The sequence below is a fragment of the Eptesicus fuscus genome, chromosome 4 (genome assembly GCF_027574615.1).
Source record: "Eptesicus fuscus isolate TK198812 chromosome 4, DD_ASM_mEF_20220401, whole genome shotgun sequence".
In the NCBI taxonomy this organism is placed as follows: Eukaryota; Metazoa; Chordata; class Mammalia; order Chiroptera; family Vespertilionidae; genus Eptesicus; species Eptesicus fuscus.
Window position 1 is genome coordinate 62,504,409 of NC_072476.1, and position 25,129 is coordinate 62,529,537.

The window sequence follows — 25,129 nt, forward strand, 5'->3', positions numbered from 1 at the left end:
CTTCAGGTATTGAACAACACAAGGCTCCCTGGAGATCTCATTCTAGAATAATTAAATAAATTTAAAAATATATGGGATACATAAGAAGAAAAGTGAAACCCCCCAAACTGCCCCCAAAATGATGATTTTGAAAATTATTACAGGAGCCAGAAAAAAATCTTCCCTTCCTTTGACAATAAAAGACACCTTAATTCCAGGCTTCCTTCAGATAGATTTGAGGATTAGTTCTCCCGTCTTCTCAAGTGGGGCCTTCTTGATCAATAAGATCTTGCCCAGCCAGTGTGGCTCAGTGGTTGAGCATCAACCTATGAACCAGGAGGTCATGGTTGGATTCCCGGTCAGGGCACATCCCCCTGGTTTCAAGCTTTATCCCCAGGCTTTCAGACTCAAGACGGGAACTATACTATTGGTTCTCGTGGGTCTCCCGACTTTACCTGAAGATCTTGAGAATTGATGGCTCCCATGAACCAATTCCTTATAATTAATTTATATCTACTATCTATCTATCTATCTATCTATCTATCTATCTATCTATCTATCTTTCTATCTCCTATTGGTTCTGTTTCTTGGGAGAACCATGACTTACTGCACTTACCTATCAAAATCATAAAACTAATAAACCTCACCATCAGTGCTGGCATTGGTGTTGGGAGACTGGTGCTCTCAAGAAATATCATTAAGACTGTAAATTTTCAACCTTTCTGGAGGAGTTTGGCAAGGTCAATATTTCTAAAACCATCAAATACTTAATTCAGTAATTTCATTTCAAGGAATCTGTGATGGGGAAATGTGACATATCACACTAAATGTAGGCTTTTTAAATATTGAAAAGGGGACAGGGAGAGCCTCTATGTCTAATGCTGGGGAATGGTAAACACGTATGATAAAGTCTATGGTGGGACAGATATTATGACTCCATTAAAAATTATTGAGGTATACTTAATGGCTTGGAAATTCTAATGCTATAACATTAAATGAAATAGAAGAGATAAAACTGTATGATCCCAATTTTGTATTCTAAAAATAAAAATGTTTGAATCTAGACATAACCAGAAACACATCGATGATTAGAAGTACTATGCTTTCCATAACTTGTAAAACACTGATTAATTTTACCATATGAAAGCAAAGAACATTAAGAAAAAAGAAATAGCACACAGATTCTCTGCTCCTGAGAAGCTAGCTACAACGTAGCAAACAGAACCACAAAATCAACTGTCAGAAAATCCTTTTGTGCCAGGAATGGTTTTAAGTTGTACTAAGTATCCTGTTTGACAAACTGTTTATATTTGTGGGCATTTCCTTTTTCATTAGAGACCTCATCTTCAACAGAACTTCCTCTATAAATAACTGATTTGTTTCCTGAGCTAATACACACTTGACCGTTTGTGGTTGTATGAGCTTTCTCAGTTTTCCAAATGAGAGTTTTTGAGAGATTGCAAAATACCTTGTAAAATAGAGCATCTGAAAAAAAGCCGACCAACTTTTTCATTTTATTCCTAAACTGTTTAAAGAAAATAAGTGGGATAGAATGCAATTTCACAAGCATCTCTATCATTACAACTCTATCGCCTGCAGTTTTATGATGACCTCTTTCTTAATGCTTTATTCGGCTTGATATTTCAAATGCCTAAGTTCTTATTCCTTTGCATGAAAAAGTGATCATTAGCTTTCCTGATTCTGCCTCTAGTTAATGAATTAGGTTGAACACAGACTGTTTCTTATGGCAACACATGTTTTCACCATTTTGACCCTAAGTACTTCAAAGACTCTCAACATATTAGCTGTATTATCATACTTAGAAAATTTAATTAGCATACAAAATACTTAAAATAATTCTCTGAAACAATCTGCTATCACACAAAGCTCATCTCATACATAAAATATAAGTTTTCTTTAAAAATGAATAGGAGAGAGATGTGTTAATAGAGAAAAAAAATTCAAGGGAGACAAAAGCTAATAGCTTTAATGTGGCCCACCTCACCTCCTCACCATAAAAAAAAAAAAAGGAAACAAGAAAAAAAGCACTTTTTAAATTATTGGAAACCATGAAAAAACAATCAGAAAAATTAATGCAGAAAAATGAAGAAATAATTCACAAAAGAAATAAAATGCTAAATAAATCTATGCAAAGATATTCAGATTCAAAGGGCTGCATAAGGATACATGAGACCAAGTACATAGCATAATGTCTGGCACATAAATGAAGCTATTAAATTATAACTAAGAATTAAATAAATGAAAATTTAAATAACTACATATGTGTGTACCCTTCTATTTATATATCCATCTATATCTATATACATCACATTGTCAAACACTGAAAAAAATCTTATGATGTCCAGAGTTGTCAAAAATGTGGGGTAACAGGCTCTGTCATAATTTGTCATTTGAGTGTAAACAGGTGTGTCCATTTTGGAAAACACTTTGGTAATATCTGTTAAAGTAAAAAATTATTTATGTGTCCTTTGAATGAGCCATTCCATGGCTCAAAATTCATCCTTTGAAAAATATTAATACACGTGTACAAAGTTACCTCTATGGGGATATTTATTATAACAGTGTTAAAAAGAAAAACTGAAAATAGTCCAGAAGTCCACCAATAGAATGTTAAATAAATATAATAGAACATTATAGTATAAAATGTGATAGATATATCTGACACAGAAAATTGTCTAATAAATAAAAAGTAAATTGCAATGTAGTGCACATGGTATCCTGTTTTTGTTGTATATGTGTATCTATGTGTGTGCGAGCATGTTTGTATATATGTGCTAGAATATACATAGAAAAAAGGTAAGAAAAATATATACTAAATATCTTTGGGAAAAGATTACACGTTAGGTTACATATTATTACAATATTGTTATTATCATAAATATTATGACTTGGAAAAAGCTATTGTTGATACTAATGAAACCATTATAAATAAAACCCTTTATATGACACTACTCTCTGAGAATACTTTTAGAATAAATTTCGTTGTCTCTGGAGATGGAAGTATATAGTTATTTATATTTCAACATAAATGAAGCTGAAGTTCTGCTATTTTTCAGAACTCATGGTCTTAACCAAAAATGACTCCCTGGAACTAAATGAATACCTAAGCTTTCATGTCAGATTGTATTCACACTTAATTTATTTTAATCTATTAATTTTAAACATAAAAACATCTGATATGGACTCAATGTTTAAATGTCACCAAAATCTGCCCTCCCCCCCAAAAAAATAATAAATTATGTTGAACTCCTAACCCCCAATGTGAAGTATTTGGAGGTGGGGCCTTTGGGAGGTTATATTGGGTCATGAGGCCCCAGGCCTTGTGATGGGATTAATTGCCTCACAAAAGTAGGAAGGAAGCAGGCTCCCTCTCTGCATGCACCAAGGAAGGCCATGGAGCACATAACCAGCCAGAGGGCCCTCACCGGGAGCCTGACCAGGCTGGCACTCTGACCTCAATTTCCAGAAGTGAGAAGTGACTATCACTGAAGTCACCCAGGCATTATGTTATATCGGCCAGAACTAAGTAAGGCAGCATCCAGTGTAGAAGACTGCCAGCTTTAGAGCATTCCCCCTCCCTTATGACAAAAACAAAACTAAGCAAAACAAATTCTAGCTTATGTTGATAAAAGCTTTTGAGTTTCAGAAATATTAAAGAGTATGTTGCTTGTAATCCTAATGTCAAAGATGCAAAAGAAAAAGATAGAAATCATTGAAATGATAGTTTCAGAATAACTGTAGGTAGTAAAATGGTAAGCTGCCCTTCAAGAATTTATAGGGTTAATAATGTTTAGCCAGGCTTGTCTGATGGGTTACATGTAATTACTACTTCAGATGAGGCTAACATTCACAGGCCCATATATGAGCATGTCACAACTCACCCTTCCTCTTACCAGGCACTGCACATACATCTTCTCTACATGCATCATCTCACTCAATCCACATCACAAATTTTATTACACCTATCCCACAGATGGAGAACTTCAGGCTCTCAGAAATTAACTTGCTCAGTGTCACAGAGCTAGAACAATCATAAATATATATATATATATGTAATCAACACTGTATCCGAATATATAAGGCAAATAATAAGAGACCTGAGGGGATAAATAGACAACAATACCATAATAGTCATGGACTTCAATAATCCCATTTTCAACGACAGTGAGATCATCCAGGCAGAAGATTAATAAGGAAATGTTGGACTTTAGACCAAGTGGACATAACAGACATATAGAGAACATGCCATCCAACAGCTGCAGAACACACATTGTTTTCAAGTGCACGCAGAACGTTCTCCAGGATAGGTCATACATTAGGTCATAAACCAAGTCTTAACAAATTTAAGAAAACTGAAGTCATACCAAGTATCTTTTCCAACCAGTGTTATGAAATGAGAAGTCAATAACAGGAAGAAAACTAGAAAATTCACAAGTATATTAAAATTAAGTAGTACACTCCTGAACAACCAATAGGTCAAACAACAAATCAAAAGGAGAATAAAAAATATCTCTGAACAAAAAAAAATACAACATACCAATACTTATGGGATACAGCAAAAGCAGTTCTATGTTTATAGTAATAAATGCCGACAGTAACAAAAAAGAAGATATAACAACCTAACTTTATGCCTCAGGGAACTAAAGCAAACAAACAAAAAACTAAGCCCCAAATTAGCAGAAGAAAATAATAAAGATCACAGGTTGGTAGGAATGTAAATTGGTACAGCCACTATGGAAAACAGTATGGAGGTTCCTAAAAAAATTAAAAATGGAACTAACTGCCTTCTGACCTAGCAATTCCATTTTTGGATATATATCCAAAGAAATCCAAAATACTAATTTGAAAGAATACATGCACCCATATGTGCATTTCAGCATATTATAATAGACAAGATATGGAATCCTACATATAGATGAGTGGATAAGAAAATAGTGGTACATATATGCAATGGAATTATCCATAAAAAAGAATGAAATCTTACCATTTGCGGCAACATGGGTGGACCTAGAGGGTATTATACTAGGTGAAATAAGTTAATCAGAGAAAGACTAATACCATATGATTTTACTTCTATCTGAAATCTAAAGAACAATATAAATGAACAAACAAAACAGAAACAGACTTATAGATACAAAGAACAGACTGATGGTTGCCAGAGGGGAAGGTGGATGGGGGGCTGGATGAAAAAGGTGAAGGAATTGAGAAGTACAGATTGGTAGTTACAAAATAGTCATGGAGATATAAAGCACAGCATGTGGAATATAGTCAATAATATTGTGATAACTATGTGTGGTGCTGGAAATATCAGGGGGTGTGCTTTGTAAAGCATATGATTGCCTAACCACTACGCTGCACACCTGAAACTAATACAAAATCATACTGAATGTAAACTGTAATTGAAAAATTTAAAAAAATCCTTTTAGAAACATCAAGAGAGAGCTTCTTCTAGTTAACACCACTTTCACCGGGTCCTATTCATGAAGGCTGGGAGGGGACACCTGGAATGTTAAAACTGCCACCAAATAAGTCCTGTCACCCCCAGGAGCTCATGAAGAGAATGGGCTGCTGACTACCAGGGCTTGTCGCATGCTTATTTTGTATTTGACAAAGAATGACGCAGAACTTTCTGAAATTAATCCCAGCATCCCAAGGTTTACATTAAAGCCAGGCGTAGTAAAATGTCATAACAGAATCTCAAAAGGACATGACCGTTCCTTTCTAGACAATTAGGCTTTTAGAATTTTATGGGGGAAAAATGCATTACAATATTATAATCAGTATGAAGGAATCTCATTGAATCGCAGTAATAAAAAGACAAAATTGCTATATATGGTATCTTAATAGGTGTGTATTATGTACCTAGTCTCATTTGGTTGAATGTGATGTGGGACAGGTGTCTCTGATTGCGTATGTGTAAAATAAATTTGCGTACATTGATCACAAGTAGTTGTTCAGTATATAATAGACAATCATAACTGATCACAGGCAATACTAATATTAAAATGATTTCTACTTATATGGTGCTTTTTACTTTCAATGATTTTTCACGTCTATTAAGTAATTTTTATCTCCACAATAGCCTGTGAAATAATTAGGTAATATTGTCTTCATAGTATTGTGAATAAGTTATTCTTTCTTATTTAGAAATGTTACTCTTTTCTCTAATTATAGTTACACCAAGGGAGCTGATTAAGCTTTATTATTACAAAGGTTTTTGGATTTTTTTCTTTCTACATGTGGAGTCAATAAAGGAGCGTGGAAGACACTAGATTCAGGGTTAAGGCATGTATATACATGTGTGCATGGAGATTTGTTAGACTTCAAAACTACAAATTCACCTAATGTATCTATATAAAACCCTAATATGCAAATTGACCGAACTGCAAAACGACCAGCGGGGCAACCGGTCGCTATGATGTGCACTGACCACCAGGGGGCTGATGCTCAATGCAGGAGCTGCCCCTAGCCCACAGGCCCCGACCGGTGGCAGGGCGGGGGGACAGCAAGGGGGGCGGCGGCAGGGGGCAGGGCTGGCGAGCGGGTGGCGCCAGGCCAGACAGGGCGGGTGTGAGCAGAAACCCCACTGATCGCCCCGCCGGTCGCCCCACACCCATGTACTTTTGCAGACACTCTCCATTCACTCTGATACAATCTTTTGGTTTTTTAAGGATTTTTTTTCTGGATGATGGAGCCTGCCTTCCTCCCCCCCCCCCCATCCCCCCCTCCCGCCACAACCTGCCTCCTAATTAGACTCTTAATGTGCCACACTCCAAAATTTTTCACTGCTTGTATTCCTTATCAAAATCTTTATAGTTCTTTGATTTCACTAGGTATTTTTGTTGGTCTTATTTGAATAAACTAAATTATGCTAAGGTACTGGAACTGTTTGATATATCACCTCACCTGAGAAAATTAAACCTATAAAATGAATTGGAGAGGCAATAATTTTTTTCTTTTAAAAAAATATATATATTTTTATTGATTTCCAAGAGGAAGGGAGAGGGAGAGAGAGAAGAAACATCAATGATGAGAATCATTGATCGTCTGCCTTCTGCACACCCTCCACTGGGAATTGAGCCTGCAACCTGGGCATGTGCCCTTGACTGGAATGGAACCTGGGACCCCTCAGTCCGCAGGCTGACCTTCTATGCACTGAGCCAAATCAGCTAGGGCGCAATAGTTTCTTTTTTAAAGGGATAATCAGAGAAAGTAGAGCTTCAGACAGTATGACAGGAAAGCAAGGTCTTCCTGGTTTTCCTTCCATCAATCTACTAATAAAGCTGCCCGGTACATGAAGGCTAAGAAGGCAACGTGTTTTTCCTGGACGTACTTACAGGTCGCCGTGGATGAGTCCATAGATCTGTGGCATGCTCTGATGATAGATTCCTCTCAAAATTACGATGAGCAGAATCACCACAAAAGCTGGAAGTCCCCAGCTCAGAAGCAGAAATAGCAGATAGCGCCTCTCTGTGTGTTCATCGTTCATCACCAGTACGTACCAGAAATTCACAGACTAAGAGAGGAAAGAGAACATAAAATGAGCAGGCTCTGGTCTAATGGCACAGGACACAAATTCACCTGACTTAGCTATAAAGAGCAAAAGGCTAGGATCTGCTTACCATTACAGTTTTGAGTTGATTTTTTTTTAAAGTTAGTTTATATACTTATTCTTTCATATACCCAAGAAATTCAGGATATCTCAAAAGTCAGTTTTTATTTACCGAGGGCCTATCATAAGGTGGGGCCAGGCACTGTTCCACAGAAAGGGGGCACAATTGTGAAGATCACCCCAGTCTTAGCCTCCCCCCACCCACCCTGAAGCTGGAGACCTAGGCGAGTAAACAGAAAATGATGGCACAGTGATCACGTACTGTAATGGGGTAGGTTTTGTGGCCGTTTTTCCTTCTCAGTTTATATCTCTCTCCTTTTCAATCATTCACTTGAGAAGCATTTATTGTTTGTTTACTAAATTTCAGGGACCAGTCTGGGCACTAAGGCAGTGAAAGAGTTGGGGGTAGGTATTTACTTTCCTGAATCTAAGTTTCCAAACAAGTGGAAAAATAATTAAGGGAAACATGTATTATATTGTCTATGTGCCCTGGCTGGGATTCTCACTGGTTAGAGCCTCGGCCTGTGCACCGAAGGGTCGCAGGTTTGATCCCCAGTCAAGGGCACATACCTCTGTTGACATTTTGCTTCTGCCCCCTGTCGGGATGTGTGTAGGTGACAACCAGTTGATGTGTCTCTCTCACATGGATGTTTCTCTCTCTCCGCCCCGCCCCCGCCCCCGCCCCCATCCCCCCCCCCCCCGCCCCCTCCCCCCGTCTCTCCTTTCTACTTTCTCTGAAGAGGAATGAAAAAATATTCTCAGGTGAGGATTAACAAAAAAATCTAGAACTTATATATTCTGCCTTCTAGTGTTCTCTTTCCCTGAGGAGGACTTATGTTCAATTTAGTAAAAAAAAAAAAAAAAAAAGACCAATAAATGTCATGTCATACATACTTCATACAATTAATACTTATTCAATGAAAAAAAATTTCCCTTATCAATTTCATATGGTAGAAAGGGTGTGAGTACAGATGAAATACACACATACACACACACACACACACACACACACACACACACACACACTAGCGGGATAACCCTGGACAAGTAACAATAACCCTAGAGCTTCTGTTACCTCATGTGTACAATGAGGTTGTTAGAAAGATTAAATGAGATATGACAGATGAAGTGCTGACCACTTAGTCACCATGGGAAAAACATTACCAACTCCTTTAAAACCTCCAATTAGGATGTCAGATAGTATGAAAGACAAAAGGTAAATAGTTTAAGACCAAAAGTATGCAGTGATACCATGGAAATTCTTTCTATGTGGGAAAAAAAAAATGCCTAATGTTAGTGGGAAAACTTTCAGATGCTCTTTGCTGAGGCTTCCAAGTAAGATTCTATCTGAACCAAATTAGCCTTGAGGAATTAGTATTGATTGGGCTAAACCAAGAAAGGAGTGACATGTTTGGTTACTTAGAGATTTTTGTCTCTGAATTTTATGTCCTGTCAGCACTCCTTATCTTTATGTACATCTGCTTATATCTGTAATTATGAAGCATGTTATGTGCTGTTGCTTATGTAACTGTTCTAACTTCTTTGTAAAAATTATTAGATCCAAGAGGGTTCCCTCCCTACTGCCCCACCCCTGCTTTTTCTATAATTAGTATAGGCACATGGGCACAAATAAGTGAAATTGTATCAAATGTCTCATGCTAAGGTGATCCACGCTGCCTGTTTTCATGCAAAATAAGGATGATTGGCCCATGTCCAAAATAAAAGTACTAATTATTTAAATAGATGTCTGTGTGTATCCAGACAGCATGGTAATTCAAGTGGTGCAGTTGGTGAAAGAACCAGGGAGGAGAGAACTGATTGATAAATGTCTCCTAAGTTGATTCATCATGATAAAGATCAGGACACGTCCAAAACGTCTGCTTTTACAGCGATGGACATGAGTTCCATCAGCTCGATCCCTGAACCTTTCAGCAGTTGTCTGACCTTTACCACAGGCTCAGATAAGACTGGGACAAGTGTAATTGTTAGATTGATACATGTAATACTTCGGCTCCAAAGAGCTCTAGGCACAGTGTTGCTGAATTCTTGAGTACTCAGTTAAGCAAGACAAGCTCAAAAAGTCATAAGCTTTCGCTGAAACCGGTTTGGCTCAGTGGATAGAGCGTTGGCCTGTGGACTGAAGGGTCCCAGGTTCGATTCTGGCCCAAGGGCATGTACCTTGGTTGTGGGCACATCCCCAGTAGGGGGTGTGCAGGAGGCAGCTGATCGATGTTTCTCTCTCATTGATGTTTCTAACTCTCTATCCCTCTCCCTTCCTCTCTGTAAAAAGTCAATAAAATATATATATTTTTAAAAAGTCATAAGCTTTCATCAATAAAAAATAATCCCTTTCCTTCTCAAATGAATCCAATCAATGAGGTATACTCTAAGTACAGTATTTCCCATTATATATTTTTTGCTATATGATGTAAATACTATCCAATGATACATTTAATTATTCTAAAAATATATGGCCCAAATATAAGATTGGTTTTGACTAAGGTTTACTTCAATTTTGACATATTTTAATAGAGTAGGTAGGTACATTTTGGGATATGCCTAGGTCATGTGCTCTCCTTCTCTGAATCCTGTCCCTACTCCTACTCATCTCCCCATGCCATCCCTTCTACTTAACACATTTGGGGTGGGCCTGCAGGGGAGGGCACTTGGGGGCAACCAGGCCAGCAGGGGAGGGAAGTTAGGGGTGACCAGGCCTGCAGGGCAGGGCAGTTGGGGCGGACCAGGCCTGCAGGGGAGGGCAGTTGGGGGCGACCAGGCCTGCAGGGGAGGGCAGTTAGGGTTGACCAGACCAGCAGGAGAGGGCAGTTGGAGGTGACCAGGCCTGCAGGGGAGGGCAGTTAGGGTTGACCAGACCAGCAGGAGAGGGCAGTTGGAGGTGACCAGGCCTGCAGGGGAGGACAGTTAGGGGCAACCAGGCCTTCAGGGGAGGGCAATTAGGGGCGACCAGGCTGGCAAGGGAGGGCAGTTAGGGTGACCGGGCCAGCAGAGGAGGGCAGTTGGGGGGGGACCAGGCCTGCAGAGGAGGAACATTAGTGGTGGGGTAGCCAAAACACAGTGGAGACAGAGGAGTGTTTTCAGAGAATACAAATGGACAAAACCTTCCATGCATGTTCACAGTCCCTTGTGAGGTCAAACTGTATTTACAGTTCTTGGGTTCAATGAGTTATCCTACATGTTATTATTCTTTTTATGATTAGGGGCAACCAGGTCTTCAGGGGAGGGCAATTAGGGGCAACCAGGCTGGCAAGGGAGGGCAGTTAGGGTGACCAGGCAAGCAGAGGAGGGCAGTTGGGGGGACCAGGCCTGCAGGGGAGGGCAGTTGGGGTGACCAGGCTGGCAGGGGAGGGCAGTTAGGGGCAATCAGGCCTGCAGAGGAGGGCAGTTAGGGGTGACCAGGCCTGCAGGGGAGGGCAGTTAGGGCAACCAGGCTGGCAGGAGAGCAGTTAGGCATCGATCGGCTGGCAAGGGAGTGGTTAGGGGGTGATCAGGCTGGCAGGCAGAAGCGGTTAGGGGCAATCAGGCAGGCAGGCAGGCGAGCAGTTGGGAGACAGCAGTCCTGGATTGTGAGAGCAATGTCCCAGATTGGAGAGGGTGCAGGCTGGGCTGAGGGGACCCCTCCAACCCCCCGTACACAAATTTCATGTACAGGGCCTCTAGTATATAGATAGGAATAAAGACTGTGTGTCTGTAAGCATATTTACTTACATTCCTATATAGAAATGTCTATTTTTATAGTAACATTTTCAATGAATACTACTACTATTTCCCAAGTGCTCACACAGTAAAATCAAAGACACACCTTGTTATCTATTTGATTATCATAGTTCTTAATTATGCTTTCATATGCTCCATAAGCACACATTATTAGCTTACTCATATAATATGGATTAACATAATACATATTAGTATATTTGTAAAATTTTAAAGAGAAATGCCTTTTCTTCTTTTTAAGTTAAAAATAGGTTTAGACCTCATAAATTTTCATGGTATGTGAGATAAGACTGGCATCTAGCCTGACATTTAATATTGGGTTATTTTGTCATCAGAAACCTTGGACTGATTTATAGCCTCAAGTTTGGTCAGAGATCATGGATGCTATTAATTCTGTCATTACCATATGATCTTAGTCATTCATTTTAGAGGCGAGACTAAGAAATGTTACCACATGTCCTTGCTCCAGTGATTCTTTCTCTTAACAATTTTGCATGATATAAACTACAAGGCTTTTTGAGGATTGGAAAACTCAGTATTTCCTTGGTATGTCACTTTTATCTTGGTAATTATCAGTCTGTTCTCTCTCATACCTTTGATGTCCCCCCAAATTAAATCAATGATGAAAGAAAAACATGGCTAATTTTAGCATTTCTCTTTCTGTTGCCATGCTCTGGCAGTAAGTGGCCTTTTTGCCAAGGAATAAATAATAATCTGCATTTATTTGTTCATAGACTTATTATATGGTAAAATCAAGGCACAAGATATAAAGGCTCAAGTGCAATTGTAAAATGATTTTCTAACTTCATTCTACCATTTAGAAAGTTCATTCTTCAAGTAAGCTTTAGTTTCAAAATAAAACATTACCTTTTTGAGTAAGCTGTGTCCCTAGACATGAGACAGACAGACTGTAAGGACAATTCAAAGTACGGATATTGGTCATAATTGAAGCGGACTGCTATACAATTTACTTGGGGACAGGAAATGATCATAAAACTCGGCTAAATGAATATATAGACAAAATTATGTTTCCACTTATTTACAAAATAATTTCTCATGTAGATGTTAATAGAAAAAGCTTAAGTTCTAGGAATTCATTCTATGGATAGTCCATAAGTAAGCAAATATCCAGAGTGCAAGGATGTTTAAGGAAGCATTGTTTATAATTGCAAAAATAACTAGAAATAACCCACATTTCATTAATAGGAGGCTAGAAAAATAAATTATGGAATAACTATTATAAAATTGGAAAACAAAGTATATCTGTATGTGGTAAATTTATATGTACACACACAAATATATATATACTATATATAAATATATACATGTACTATGTATATATACTTATACACACAAGTGCATACACATATGTCCTTGTTTATACATTTATAAATATTTGTATATTTGTGGAATATTTCCTGTGGGATACACAGGAAGTCATTCACAGTGTTTACCTTTGGAAGCAGGGTTTAGAGTAGAGCAGAGGGTAGAGAGCGTTTGAAAAGGGAGAAGCATGTACTTTTCACTTTATATTTCTCTAGTGTTTGATTATATTTTATACCATTAGCATCTGCTATTTCTAAAATGAAAGCAAATCAAAAGAAAATGAACATAAAACAATTACTAGGAAAATAGAGTAAAAATATTATAAGAGTTTAAATTCTCACTGTCAATCTTTCTAAAAGCAGACATGACCCTGCTGTTGTAAGGAAGTGGGAAATTATTTCAGTAATTTCAGAGTGATCTTACATTTAAAGCAAACAAGAGGGTAACTCAATCTCCATGGCCGAAAGGGGAATCTGTAAGTTGTTTGCTTTAAAAAGAAAAAAAATAATAATAATCTGCTACTCTATTCCCATCATAACAGTGTAATTTCCCCGTCAGAGACAGAGGAGGCCGGAAGAACAGTCAAGGTCGCCAGTCCTGGAGCCTGCTATCGGCCACGCATGTGCTTGTCTAGTAAAGAGCTTAGGGAGACACAACTTGCTAAGGCTTTGCCCCTAATGAGTGAGTGCCTCACTTTAACGTTTCCCACTATATCTAGCTAATTTTTGTTTTTTTTTTAAAAAGTACAAATTATATTGGAAAAACAGAATATTCAACACATTTCAAAATCTATGAAATATCAGCCATGCATATTTGCTTAGCTAATAATATGGGTAAACATGTATGGAGTGTGCAGTCTGTGCCAGGTACCATTCCAAGCTCATTTTCTGTATTAATTCATGTTCTCTTTAGACAATTCTCAAAGAGAGGTACTGTTATTACAAATCTTGGTTATTCAGATAAGAAAATCTAGGCTAAAAGAAGGTATATAACTTGTTTGCCAATAAAATTTTTCTTTACCTACTCTAAGATATAATCCCATTTTACTAGACTATATTAAAAGTGATATAAAAGTAAAATACCTTTTCAAGATAAAGTTACTAAAATGCATTTTTTCTAAGATTGAATATACGATGAAGATCAAAACATACAATAATTCTGACATGCTTGGCCCAATAATTAAAAGTTAATGTTTAACTTTTGCCATTATAAGCTATGCATCTGTTTACATATATCAAAGTCTCTCCTATACAGCTAAAAATATAAAGTGGGATCATTAAAATACTAATATTCTCTCAATTTTCTCAACCCTATTTAGCTAACAGATTTGAATTAACAGTAGTCTAATCTTTAACATAATGTTTTAAAAATGGATTCTACTTTTAAAAAATATTTTAGCAGATTACATTATAAATGGGAAACCACAGTCTAGTAAAGTGACAACCTTCAACCACAAAGTAACTCATTAGAAGTAACCTACCTAGAATCAGAAGTTATTGAATTTTCTTTCCCCTTGTGGTCAAACCACAAACCATGAAAAATATGGGGTGTACCATCTGAAATACACTGAACTTCACTGGTACTTTAAATAGTTTTCCTAAACCATTAGCCACACAGAGAGCTAATTAGTTTGCTAAATGTGCACCAGCCATAATCATATTTACTTAAAACTTGAAGAGATATAGAATACAAAAAAATTTTATATGCCGTCCTAACTCTCCCCCAAAGCAAAAAATCCATGTTTGAAAATTAGTCATTTTCCCCTGTTGGAATATATTTTAGCAATTGGATGCCCTTTACTTTCAGAAACAGCCTCTTCAGCTTTGACAGTTTTATTGGCTATAACTGCTAACACGAATCAAATTTGCTTCCCTAATTTTTGACCCATTTGCTCTGGTTCTTCGAAATGTATTTTAGACAGCCATCACTTTTCCCTAAATCCTTTCCTGGTTACTTATCTCCAGCTGCCTCAAAGTTTCTTACAGAACTGTTTCCCATTGGCTGATTGGCTGATTAATGTTCTCGATGAAAAATGATTCATGAAAACAATTAAGGGTCCCAACATAATCTGAACGTCATAGATCACAATGTAACCACAACTGTCTCCATAGTGTTATTAATGTAACTCAGGCCTGTGTTATTTTTGTAGTTAACTGTAGTTGTTTTACATTTTTAAGCAATCCAGTTACACATTTGGTTGCTGAATTTGTGTTAAATTAAAATTTCAAATTGTTTACATTAACCTGCAGCAGATTACGTCTCTTCCATTCTAGTTTTCAATCTGTCATAGTAAGGTTTCTCTATATTGGTTCTACATGTATTTTCGACGCAGGCAGCTCTCTCTTTTAGCTATGTTTTCTGCTCTGTATCAGCTCCTACCTGATAAGACGGTTTCCTGTGTTTTCATTCGAATCACTCATGAAAAAAATGGAAAAGGTCAAGGACATGGGCAAAGACCTTCAGCACACCACTGGGGACCTCAGTCCAGGCAGATAAATAACAACATGCACAGGACACACGTAAAAAGTTCATCTTAAACTCCTAAAGAATTTTGTAAGAACATAATCTAGCAAAGGCTATTTTAATTTGAGCAAATATTTAAGTTTTATGTTAAATGATTTAGATTTATTTTTACATTTTTATTTATTTATTTTTAAAATACATTTTTTTATTAATTTCAGGGAGAGGGAGATAGAAACATCAGCGATGAGAGAGAATCTTTGATTGGGTGCCTCCTACACGCCCCACACTGGGGATTGAGCACACAACCCAAGAATGTGCCCTGGCCAGGAATCGAACCGTGACCTCCTGGTTCATAGGTCAACGCTCAACCACTGAGCCCCGCTGGCTGGGCTATTCCTACTTTTTTAATTTTTTGGAAAATTTAGAGACCACTACAAACTTTCCATAATTAGAGTTGCTCAAAAAGCTATAAAACAAAAATTCTATGAGATAGGAATTATTATCCCCATATGCAGATTTAGAACCCAAACTTAGAATAACTTGGTTAAGGTTACCAAGATAGTGGCTGCGCCAGAATTCAACCCCAGATGCAGGGCTCCAATTCAGCACCGACAACTATATCATACCTAGGAAAATATCCCTTCCTTGAGTCTGACTATTATTCTCTCATAAAAATACCACCTCACTTTCTTTAAATATTGCTATACAGTGTAAATCCCACATTCCTCTTATTCAACCAGAAAAATGAATATGCAAGTGCCCGAATACATCTGTTTACATACACTAGTCCTCACACATACTCAGAAACTCACATGAAACTATTTCTATCACATGAAAGATTTAAAATACCATTATGTAGAAATCATTATCAAAGGCAGCATTTTAGTTGTGCCATTAGTGACATTAACCCTGCTGAAGTGGATCCAATTCTCACATTAACCTCTTTTATCAAGCAAATCAGCATAAGACAATAGAGACAGAATTTGGGATTTTAGGCAGAAAAGGAGAGTTCAAATCTCTACCTAACCTTAACTAGTTGTTAAGACTCCCCAGGCCCTCAATCTATACTCTATCCCAAAGTGATCTCTTCCAAAACAATGGCTCCGTTTTCCAACTTTAAGTCAACAATTTGCTAATGTATTTCTACAGCAAGGGCCTCAGTTCTGAGATTTAGCCCTGTCTATGTCACTTCTCCCAAAGTTCCCACTGGAGATCGCACAGGAACTTCACACTGAGCATGTACCCCCACCCCCCACCCCAATAAAACAAAAACAAAAAACATAACACCTCATCATCTTTCCCTCAGTCTCCAGTGATCATTATCTTTGTTCCACCTTCTTCAGACTTCATAACCAATCTCTATCCCCTATATTTCTACTTAAAAAAAAAAGAAAAAAGCCACCTCAAAAGCTGACCACTTCCCTTAGCTTCTTCTGCTGCCTCCCTGGTTCACAGAACTGTGTTCTTCTCTCCCCTGGATGCACCTATATCTAATGCTACTTGATTTGCCCTCATGTCAACTATTTTTTAAAATATATATTTATTGATTTCAGAGAGGAAGGGAGAGGGAGAGAGAGATAGAAACATCAATGATGAGAGAGAATCATTGATCAGCTGCCTCTTGCACACCCCCTACTGGGGATGGAGCCTGCAACCTGGGGCACGTGCCCTTGACTGGAATCGAACCAGGGACCCTTCAGTCTGCAGGCCAATGCTCTATTCATTGAGCAAACCAGCTAGGGCCTCATGTCAACTCTTGTCAACTCTCCCCTGTTCCCAATTCACCACTAACAGGGAAATCTTTCTAAAATGCTAATCTTATCATGTCACTCCCTTGCTTAAAATAACTCTATGACTTCCTCTACAAAAAAAGTTCAACTTTCTTCCCATGCCTTACTGGGCAGCCCACATCAAAAGCCTCATTTCCTACCACACCCTTATTTTCAACCTTACTGGAGTTCTTTTCATTTCCTCAAATTTACTATGCTCTCTATTGCTGTATAGTGTATAAGGTTTTTCTTGCATTAATCTCCTGGGAATGCAGTGATGAAATTACTTCCATTTCAATATAAAGACTATCAGATAAGGTCGCCCCGCCCAGATTCATTAGAAAGTTGAAAGGGTGTGGGGTGGGAGTGGAAGTGAGGAAATGAGGTACCAACCTGAATGAGCATCCAGCTAAACTGGCAAAGATACAGGTAATGCGTGACAGCAGCCAGGGCTGAACAGCTCTCATCTGTGAGCTGGGGACTTGCATATGCAGATGCCAGAAACACAATCTGTAAGAAACAAATACTTTTATTTTTAAGTCAGGCTAAAATCAATCAAGAATATTAAGAAAGTAAACTGTTTTCTTATCTGATTTATGATTCCATGACTCATACAATAAGTTGATTTGTTGCCCAAACTGAGATGACTAAGAATCTTCTAAAACTGGCAATACATGAATTTTTATATTTCTAAGAAACAATGGATTCTATGAAATTATGTTACATGTTGCCTTGGACTGCCAAGAGGAAATTCTCAAAGTAAACCTTGTTCTAATTATGGATGGACAAAAATCCCATGAAATACATGTGTTTTAGGTAAGTATAAAAGAGAAAACAAAGCAGAAATACCATTCCTTGTTAAGTCAAAACTAATGGGAAAGAACAGAAAGAAGCAAAAGCTGACTTTACCCCTCACCGGCATCCTCTTGCTGAGAAGTAACATACATAACAAAGTGGGCAAATTAAACTTTAAATTTCTAATGCTATGATTACTCTAATCCTGGGGATTTTATGTCAACTGCCCTCAAGTCTTTGTTCAAAAGCGACCTTCGCAACCAGGCCTCTCTTGACCACACTATTTAAAATTACACTGTCTTTCCTTCTAACACATGTGATTCCCCCACCCCTACTTTTATTTTCTTTTTTGAAAATAGAACTTATCACCATCTAAGATGCTCTATAATTTGCTTACTTATCATGTCCAAATGAGTTCCCTGAAAAAATAAAATCAACAAATTTGCCTTTCCAGATCATACCACAAATAGCTTTTGAATGATTAGAGTTTATTATAAAAGCATGCTTAGATTTTTCTCAATTTTAGCTTCTTACTTCTGAGCTGTAACACATTCTAGGTCATAAATTTAACCCTCCTAAATCCCACAAGTATTCATTGAACACATTCACTAAAGCAAAGACCATGCCTTAAAAGACCTTGGAAGCACAGAACTGTGAGATTCAGCACACCTCCCTCCCCGCAAAGAAATAATTGTACTGTTTTATGTTTTCTTTTTGCAAAGTGGCATCTGTTTCCATAAAATCTTTAAAAGCGTACCTACAATAAATTTAGTCTCTCCAATTCAGATTCTAAAATATGGATTGTGCTGAAGTTACTTGATAGTTTTGTTCTAAATAACCTGAACAGTTTGCTATCTATATATATAAAAGCCTAAGCAACCATTATGACCAAACGACCTGAATGACCAGTTGACCGGTCGCTATGACACACACTGACCCCCACAGGGCAGACGCTCAACGCCGGAGCTGTCCCCTGGTGGTCAGTGCACTCTCACAGTGGGAGCGCCGCTCAGCCAGAAGCCAGGCTCACAGCTGGCGAGCATAGCTGTGGCGGCGGCGGGAGCCTCTCCTGCCTCCATGGCAGTGCTCGCAATGGCGGCGGCAGGCGCAGCGGGGCCAGGATGAGAGGCAGCAAAGCTGTGCCCGGCCCTGGCTGGGGCTCCTCCCCGGCCGCCTGCCACTTCGGTATTGCTACATCCCCCCCGAGGGGTTCCGGATTGCGAGAGGACCAGGCCAGGCTGAGGGACCCCACCTGTGCACGAATCCGTGCACCAGGCCTCTAGTTTAAAATAATAATGAAATACAAGTTGTAATTGAATGTCCCTAGTTTTAAGCATCTTATGAAATTATTTATAAGTGACATAATAATTTAAATAATTATTATTTTCAATACTTATTATGTGAATCAAATTAGTATAGGTTATTATTTAAAATTGTGTTTTCACACCCCGAATTCCATTCTTAAGGTCTGATTCAATTCTCAGTAGCCCTTAATATATACTCCCCTTGCTCCACCCCGCACACTTCACTATGGACATTCTCACTCCTCTGCCTATGACGTACTCTCCATCTTATCCAAAACCTTCTCTGTTTTTATAGGATCAGTTCAAATTCCACCTGCCTACTCTAATCGTAATAGACTACCAGACTTTCCTATTTTTTAAAAGTGGCATAGCACTTACTATTGAACATTTATAATGAGCCAAATGTTGTCCTTCCTAAAATGAGAGTGCCCAGGGATAAAGCCAGACACATATGATGCAATAAAATGTGACAGATATGGATTAAATGATCAGAAAACACAGAGTCAAGATTGATTAATCCTGCTTGTGAAGTCAAGAAATATCCGAAGAGGAAACAGAAATGCTTTAATTCCATTGCTATTCCCTAAAACATGTTCCATCATCTCTCAACTCTGCTTTGTTCTCTGCTTTCTTTTTTTTTCTAGCCAGAATTGGTTGCTCATCTTCCTCTGTTGAAATCATGTCCATTTTTCAAGGCATACTTGAAATGTCAACTCTATCATAAATATATGGCTATTTCTTTCAACCATAAACAACCCTTTCCTTCTCTGAATTTTTAAAACAGGATTTTTATTAACCTAAGGATTGGTTTTCCTATAAACCTTAATTTCCCCAATTCTTAGATAAAATCAGCCTTAATTTTGTGGAAAACTGTCAACTCCTTAAAGGCAACAATTTGATCTTATTCTCTATTACAACTATTGAGATACATTTAAAAAAAGAAAACATAGCAAACATTGACTATCCATATAGACCCTATCATGGATTTAAGCATAGGGTTGTTTAAAACAGCTCAAAGAACTTAACATGCATATATGCATAACCCCTGGACACAGACAACAGTCTGGTGAAGGCCTGTAGAAGGGGCAGGAGTGGGGTGAAGAGGTTAATGGGGAAAAAGAGGGGACATCTGTAATACTTCCAACAATAACGATACATTAAAAAACAGCTTTATTGAAGTATGATTAACAGACAGTAAATAGCACATAAAATATATGATCTAATAAGCTTCGACTCATATATACACCTGTGAAACCATCATCACAATCAAGATAATTAGCACGAACATCATCCCTAAAGTTTCCTCATGATCTTTTTAATCCCTCCCAGCACCACTGCTTCTCATATCCCCAAGCAACCTGTTTTCTACCACTACACATAAGTTTGCATTTACTAGAATTTTATGTAATTGGAATCATATGAATTCTTTTTTTTTCCCTCTAGTGTATTTCACTCGGCATCATTATTTTGAGAGTCATCCAAAATAATGTGTCACTAGTTCATGCTCTTTTTATTGTTGAGTAGTATTCCAATTAGGTATCCTTTCACCTGTTGATGGATATTTGAGCTGTTTCCGATTTTTGACTTCTACAAATAAAACTGTCATGAATATACAAGCCTTTGTATGCACATATGCTTTCATTTTACTGAGTAAATATCTAGGAGAGGAATGGCTGGATCATATGGTATGTATTTATTTTTAAAAATGGATAGATTATTTTCCAAAATAATGTTTACAACATTTTACAGTCTCACCAGTAATGCATGAGTGTCCAGTTGCTCCACATTCTCACTAAAACTTGTTATGGTGAGTTAGTTTTTGTTTTCTTAACAACCAAAAGTTTATTTGGAAAGTTACAGAGGTAGAAGAAGTGAGCCATGGTGAGTTAGTTCTTAAGATTTTAACCTGCCTAATAGGTACACAGTAACCTAATCAGTAATGATGTTGACAATTTTTTCATGTGCTTGTTTGTAATCCATATCTCTTCTTTGAAGAAACGCCCTTTTAAATCTTTTGCTCACTTTTAAAATTGGGTTGTTTTACATTTCAGCCCAATGATGAGTTTGATGAGTTTGTTTTACATTCATCATACAAGTCTTTCAACAGATATTTGATTTACAAACAATTTTTTCCAGCTGTGGCTTGTATTCTAATTCTCTTTCTTTTAAAATTTTGTTTTTAATTTATTGACTTTTTTTTTGAGAGAGAGAAAGGGGGAAACAGAAACATCAATTTGTTGTTCCACTATTATACATTCATTGGTTGATGCTTATATGCACCCTGACCGAGGCTTGAACCCAATCTTGGTATACTGGGATGACACTCTAACCAACTGAGCTACCCTGCCAGTGCCTAATTCTCTTAACAGTGTCTTTTGAAGAACAACAGTTTCTTAACACCGATGAAAACCAATTGGGTTGGATTATACTTTTTTGACCTCTTATAGATTATACTTTTGGAATCATATCTAAGACAATTTTGCCTAACCCAAATTGACATATTTTTCTAGAAGTTTTATAGTTTCAGGTTTAAAAATAAGGTTTTTGATTGATTTTTAGTTATTCTGAATATGATGAAACTATGGTCCAAAGCTTTTTGTTTGTTTTGCATGTGAATATCCAATTTTTCTAATATCTTTTCTATTGGAAAGACTATCCTTTCTCTAATGAATTACCTATAATTACATATATTGTATTTGCCTACATATATGGGGATCAATTTCTGGACTCTCTAATCAGTTCCACTAAATGGGTTTACATCAATACCACATCATCTTGATTATTGTAGCCATAATTCTTGAAAACAGGTAGTGTTAAGCTGAAATTCATTGTTCTTTTTCAAAGTTGATTTGATTACTTCAAGTCATTGACATTTTCATATGAATTTTAGAATCAAGCAGTTGGTTTCTACACTGGGGGAAAAAAAAAAGCCTGCGGGTTTTTTTTCTGAGACAGTGTTGAATCCCAGTCTAAGGAGAATTGACATATTAATTCTTATATCTATCTCATGAATACAGCTTACCTTTCCATTTATTTAGGTTTTTTCCCCTATTTCTCTTAGGTGTGTTTTGTAGTTGTCCATGTATAGGTCTTTCAGATACTAAAAAATATATACCTAAGTATTTATATTTTCACTGTTATTGTAACTGATATTTCATTAAATTTTAATTTTTGATTGTTCATTGCAAGTATATAGAAATACAATTGATTTTTGGATATTGCTCTTGTATCCTGCACACTTACAAAACACACTTAATAGTCCGAGTAGCTCTTTTGTAGAAAACATTTATTTTCTACATAAAGGCCATGCCATCTCTGAATAAAGGATCTTTTATTTATCCTATATAATAAAAGGCTAATATGCAAATCGACTGAACAGCAGTATGACCTGTTGCTATGACCTGCACTGACCACCAGGGGGCAGATGCTCAATGCAGGAGCTGCTCCCTGGTGGCCAGTGCACTCCCACAGGGGGAGCGCTGCTCAGCCAGCTCACAGCTGGCCAGCACAATAGCAGTGGCAGGAGCCTCTCCTGCCTCCGCTGCAGGTGGGCGATAAGGAGCAAGGGGTCCTGGACTGCGAGAGGGATGTCTGACTGCCGGCTTAGGCCCGATCCCCCCAGTAGGTAGGTAGATAGATAGAGGTAGAGAGATGTAGACATAATATATACACACGCACAATATTGAAAAGAGGTGGTGAAAATGAACACCCTTGCCTTGTTTCTAATCTTAGGGAAAAACATTTAGATTTTTCCTATTAAGTATTTTTATGGACTAACTGTGTCCCCCCAAAATTTATATGTTGAAATTCTAACTTCTAGTACCTCAGAATGTAATTATATTTGAAAAATTAGATCATTAGAGAGGTAATTACTAGTAAGTTACAATGAGGCCTTTATATGACTAGTGTTCTTATAAGAAAAGGAGATTTTGGATAGAAATATGCACCCACACAGTAGAAAGACCAAGTGAAGACAAAGGGAGAAGATAGACATCTACAAAGCAAGGATCGAGGCCTCAAAATGAAACCAACCATGCCAACACCTTTGATTTTCATTTTACATAATTTATATTGCTGTATTTTCACATTTCTTATTTTTCTTCTGCTATTTCTAATCTGCTATTAATCCCATCCAGTGTATTTTTCATCTCACGAATTGTGGCTTTGATTTCTAAAAATTTGATTTAGTGCATTTTAATAATTTCCATGATTCTACTTAACTGTTTGAGCACATGGAATTCAGATATAATAAATGTATTAGTGTCCTCGTCTGCCAGTTCTAACATCTGTAAAAGTTCAGTATTAGTTGATTTATTGATGTCCTCTTCTATTTATGCCAAATTTTCTTACTTTTTGCCTTTTGTCGTATAATTTTTTAATAATATCAGACATTTTGATTTTACTTCTTTGGGTGTTGGATATTTGTATTCATATAAATATTTTTGAGCTTTTTAGGATGCCCTTGGAAGCAGTTTGATCTTTTTAATTCTTACTGTTAAGATTTATTAGGCAGAACTATAGTGCTCAGGCCAATTATTCCCTAGTACTGAGGAAAGTTCTTTCTTGCTTATAATTCTTGAGATTTTTCAGTCTAATGGGGACAGACAGTATTATTGGCCCTATGTAACCACCTGGCATTACATTCTTTTATCCTTTCGGGTGATTCTTTCTCTGGCCTTGAGTACTTTCCTAAACACACACGGACCAATCAGCACTCAGCTGAATACTGAGAGCCCTCTGAAGTTTTCTCCTTTCCAGGACTCTGTCCTACAAACTCCAGCCATCTTGGTTTTCTCAGACTCTCACCTTGTCTCCTCAATTCTGTTAGTCTGCTAGGCTCCACCTACATTCTTCCTCCTTGTGCCAGCACCTGGAAAAAGCTTATGAGGCAGTATTCCAGGGCAATTGTTAAGCTCACCTCGTTTGTTTCCCATACCACAAGGATCCCTGTCCTTCACTGCCTGATGTCCAGACTATTGAAAATTGTTGTTTTATACGTTTTTCCATTTTTCATTTGTTTCAAAGTTGAGGGTAAACCTGGTTCCTGTTATTTCACCTTGGCTTGAAGCAGAATGTAGAAGATATGTAATACCGTTTGGACCTTGTTATTAGTGTTCTATATTTTTCTTTAATCAAAATATTTACTATTATTTTGGTGCTCTGTCCTGAACTAAAATGCACTTGTATCTAAATGATACATAAACAGTATTTTGTAAATTTTTATAGCTAACACTTTCTAATCCACTTAGCTTCTCTTGACCACCGAAAGTTTTATACTCTCTTCTTTCAAAATCAGTTAATCAGTTATTTTAAATGTAAGTTCCAACGATAAAAGCAAACTATTTTAAGTTACTAAAAAATCACAATACGCTGAGCTCTAAATATTTCTGCTACATATACATCATTTACATATGCAAAATCCCTTTCAACAGAAAATAGTGTATAATATTAAGCTGATGCTAAAGACAAAGACACCTTCACAAGCTGCTGATGCACAGACCACTGTGTCATGGCCAATGATCATGGTATTCACAAGTGTAATGACATTTCCATGACACTAATGCATTCGGAGGTGAGACTTAACCTTTATCAGCATTAGCTATGCAACTTTTAAAATTACTTTAAGAATCACTTAAAATTATCTGAAGACCTTTGACAAAGAATTACACATAAAACATCAATACAACTTAGTGATCATCTGTAATTCCTTATGCAATTAGAAGCCAGAAATAAAAAAGTAACTCTAAGGAAAGGCTATCAATTTTTTCCTACTTAACTCTGCTCACTAGATATTGCTTAGAGCATGTTCCTACAAACAAGGCACTTGTAATAATGCCATACTTAATTTACTGTATCTTTTCTTCATTACTTTGCAATCACATAATATGTTCACCACTTATCTTTTTCTGGGCTAGCATCTTTTTCACTTGTATTTTTATCCTATTCCTTAAAAGAATGTTTAAGTGTCAGATATATTTTGTAAATACCAAACCTTAATTTTCAAAATTATTAAACTATTATTAAAAACATCTTATTAAACATTATAACTATTTTCATCAAGTTCACACAGCTATCCTCCCCCCAACCCCACCATTGGTTAGAAGACTTTAAATATTTTTGGATAGCCC

General features: G+C 37.2%; 1 protein-coding gene across 1 annotated transcript in view; it reads right to left on the reverse strand.

The window, feature by feature from the left end:
- The window catches only part of ADGRV1 (adhesion G protein-coupled receptor V1), a 452,962-nt gene that overhangs the window by 144,254 nt on the left and 283,579 nt on the right, over positions 1-25,129 (reverse strand). The window contains exons 85-86 of the mRNA XM_054714338.1: positions 17,296-17,412; positions 7,338-7,516 (exon numbers count right to left, since the gene is read on the reverse strand). Coding sequence (XP_054570313.1) covers positions 7,338-7,516; positions 17,296-17,412 — 296 coding nt within the window. The remainder of the gene's footprint in view (positions 1-7,337; positions 7,517-17,295; positions 17,413-25,129) is intronic.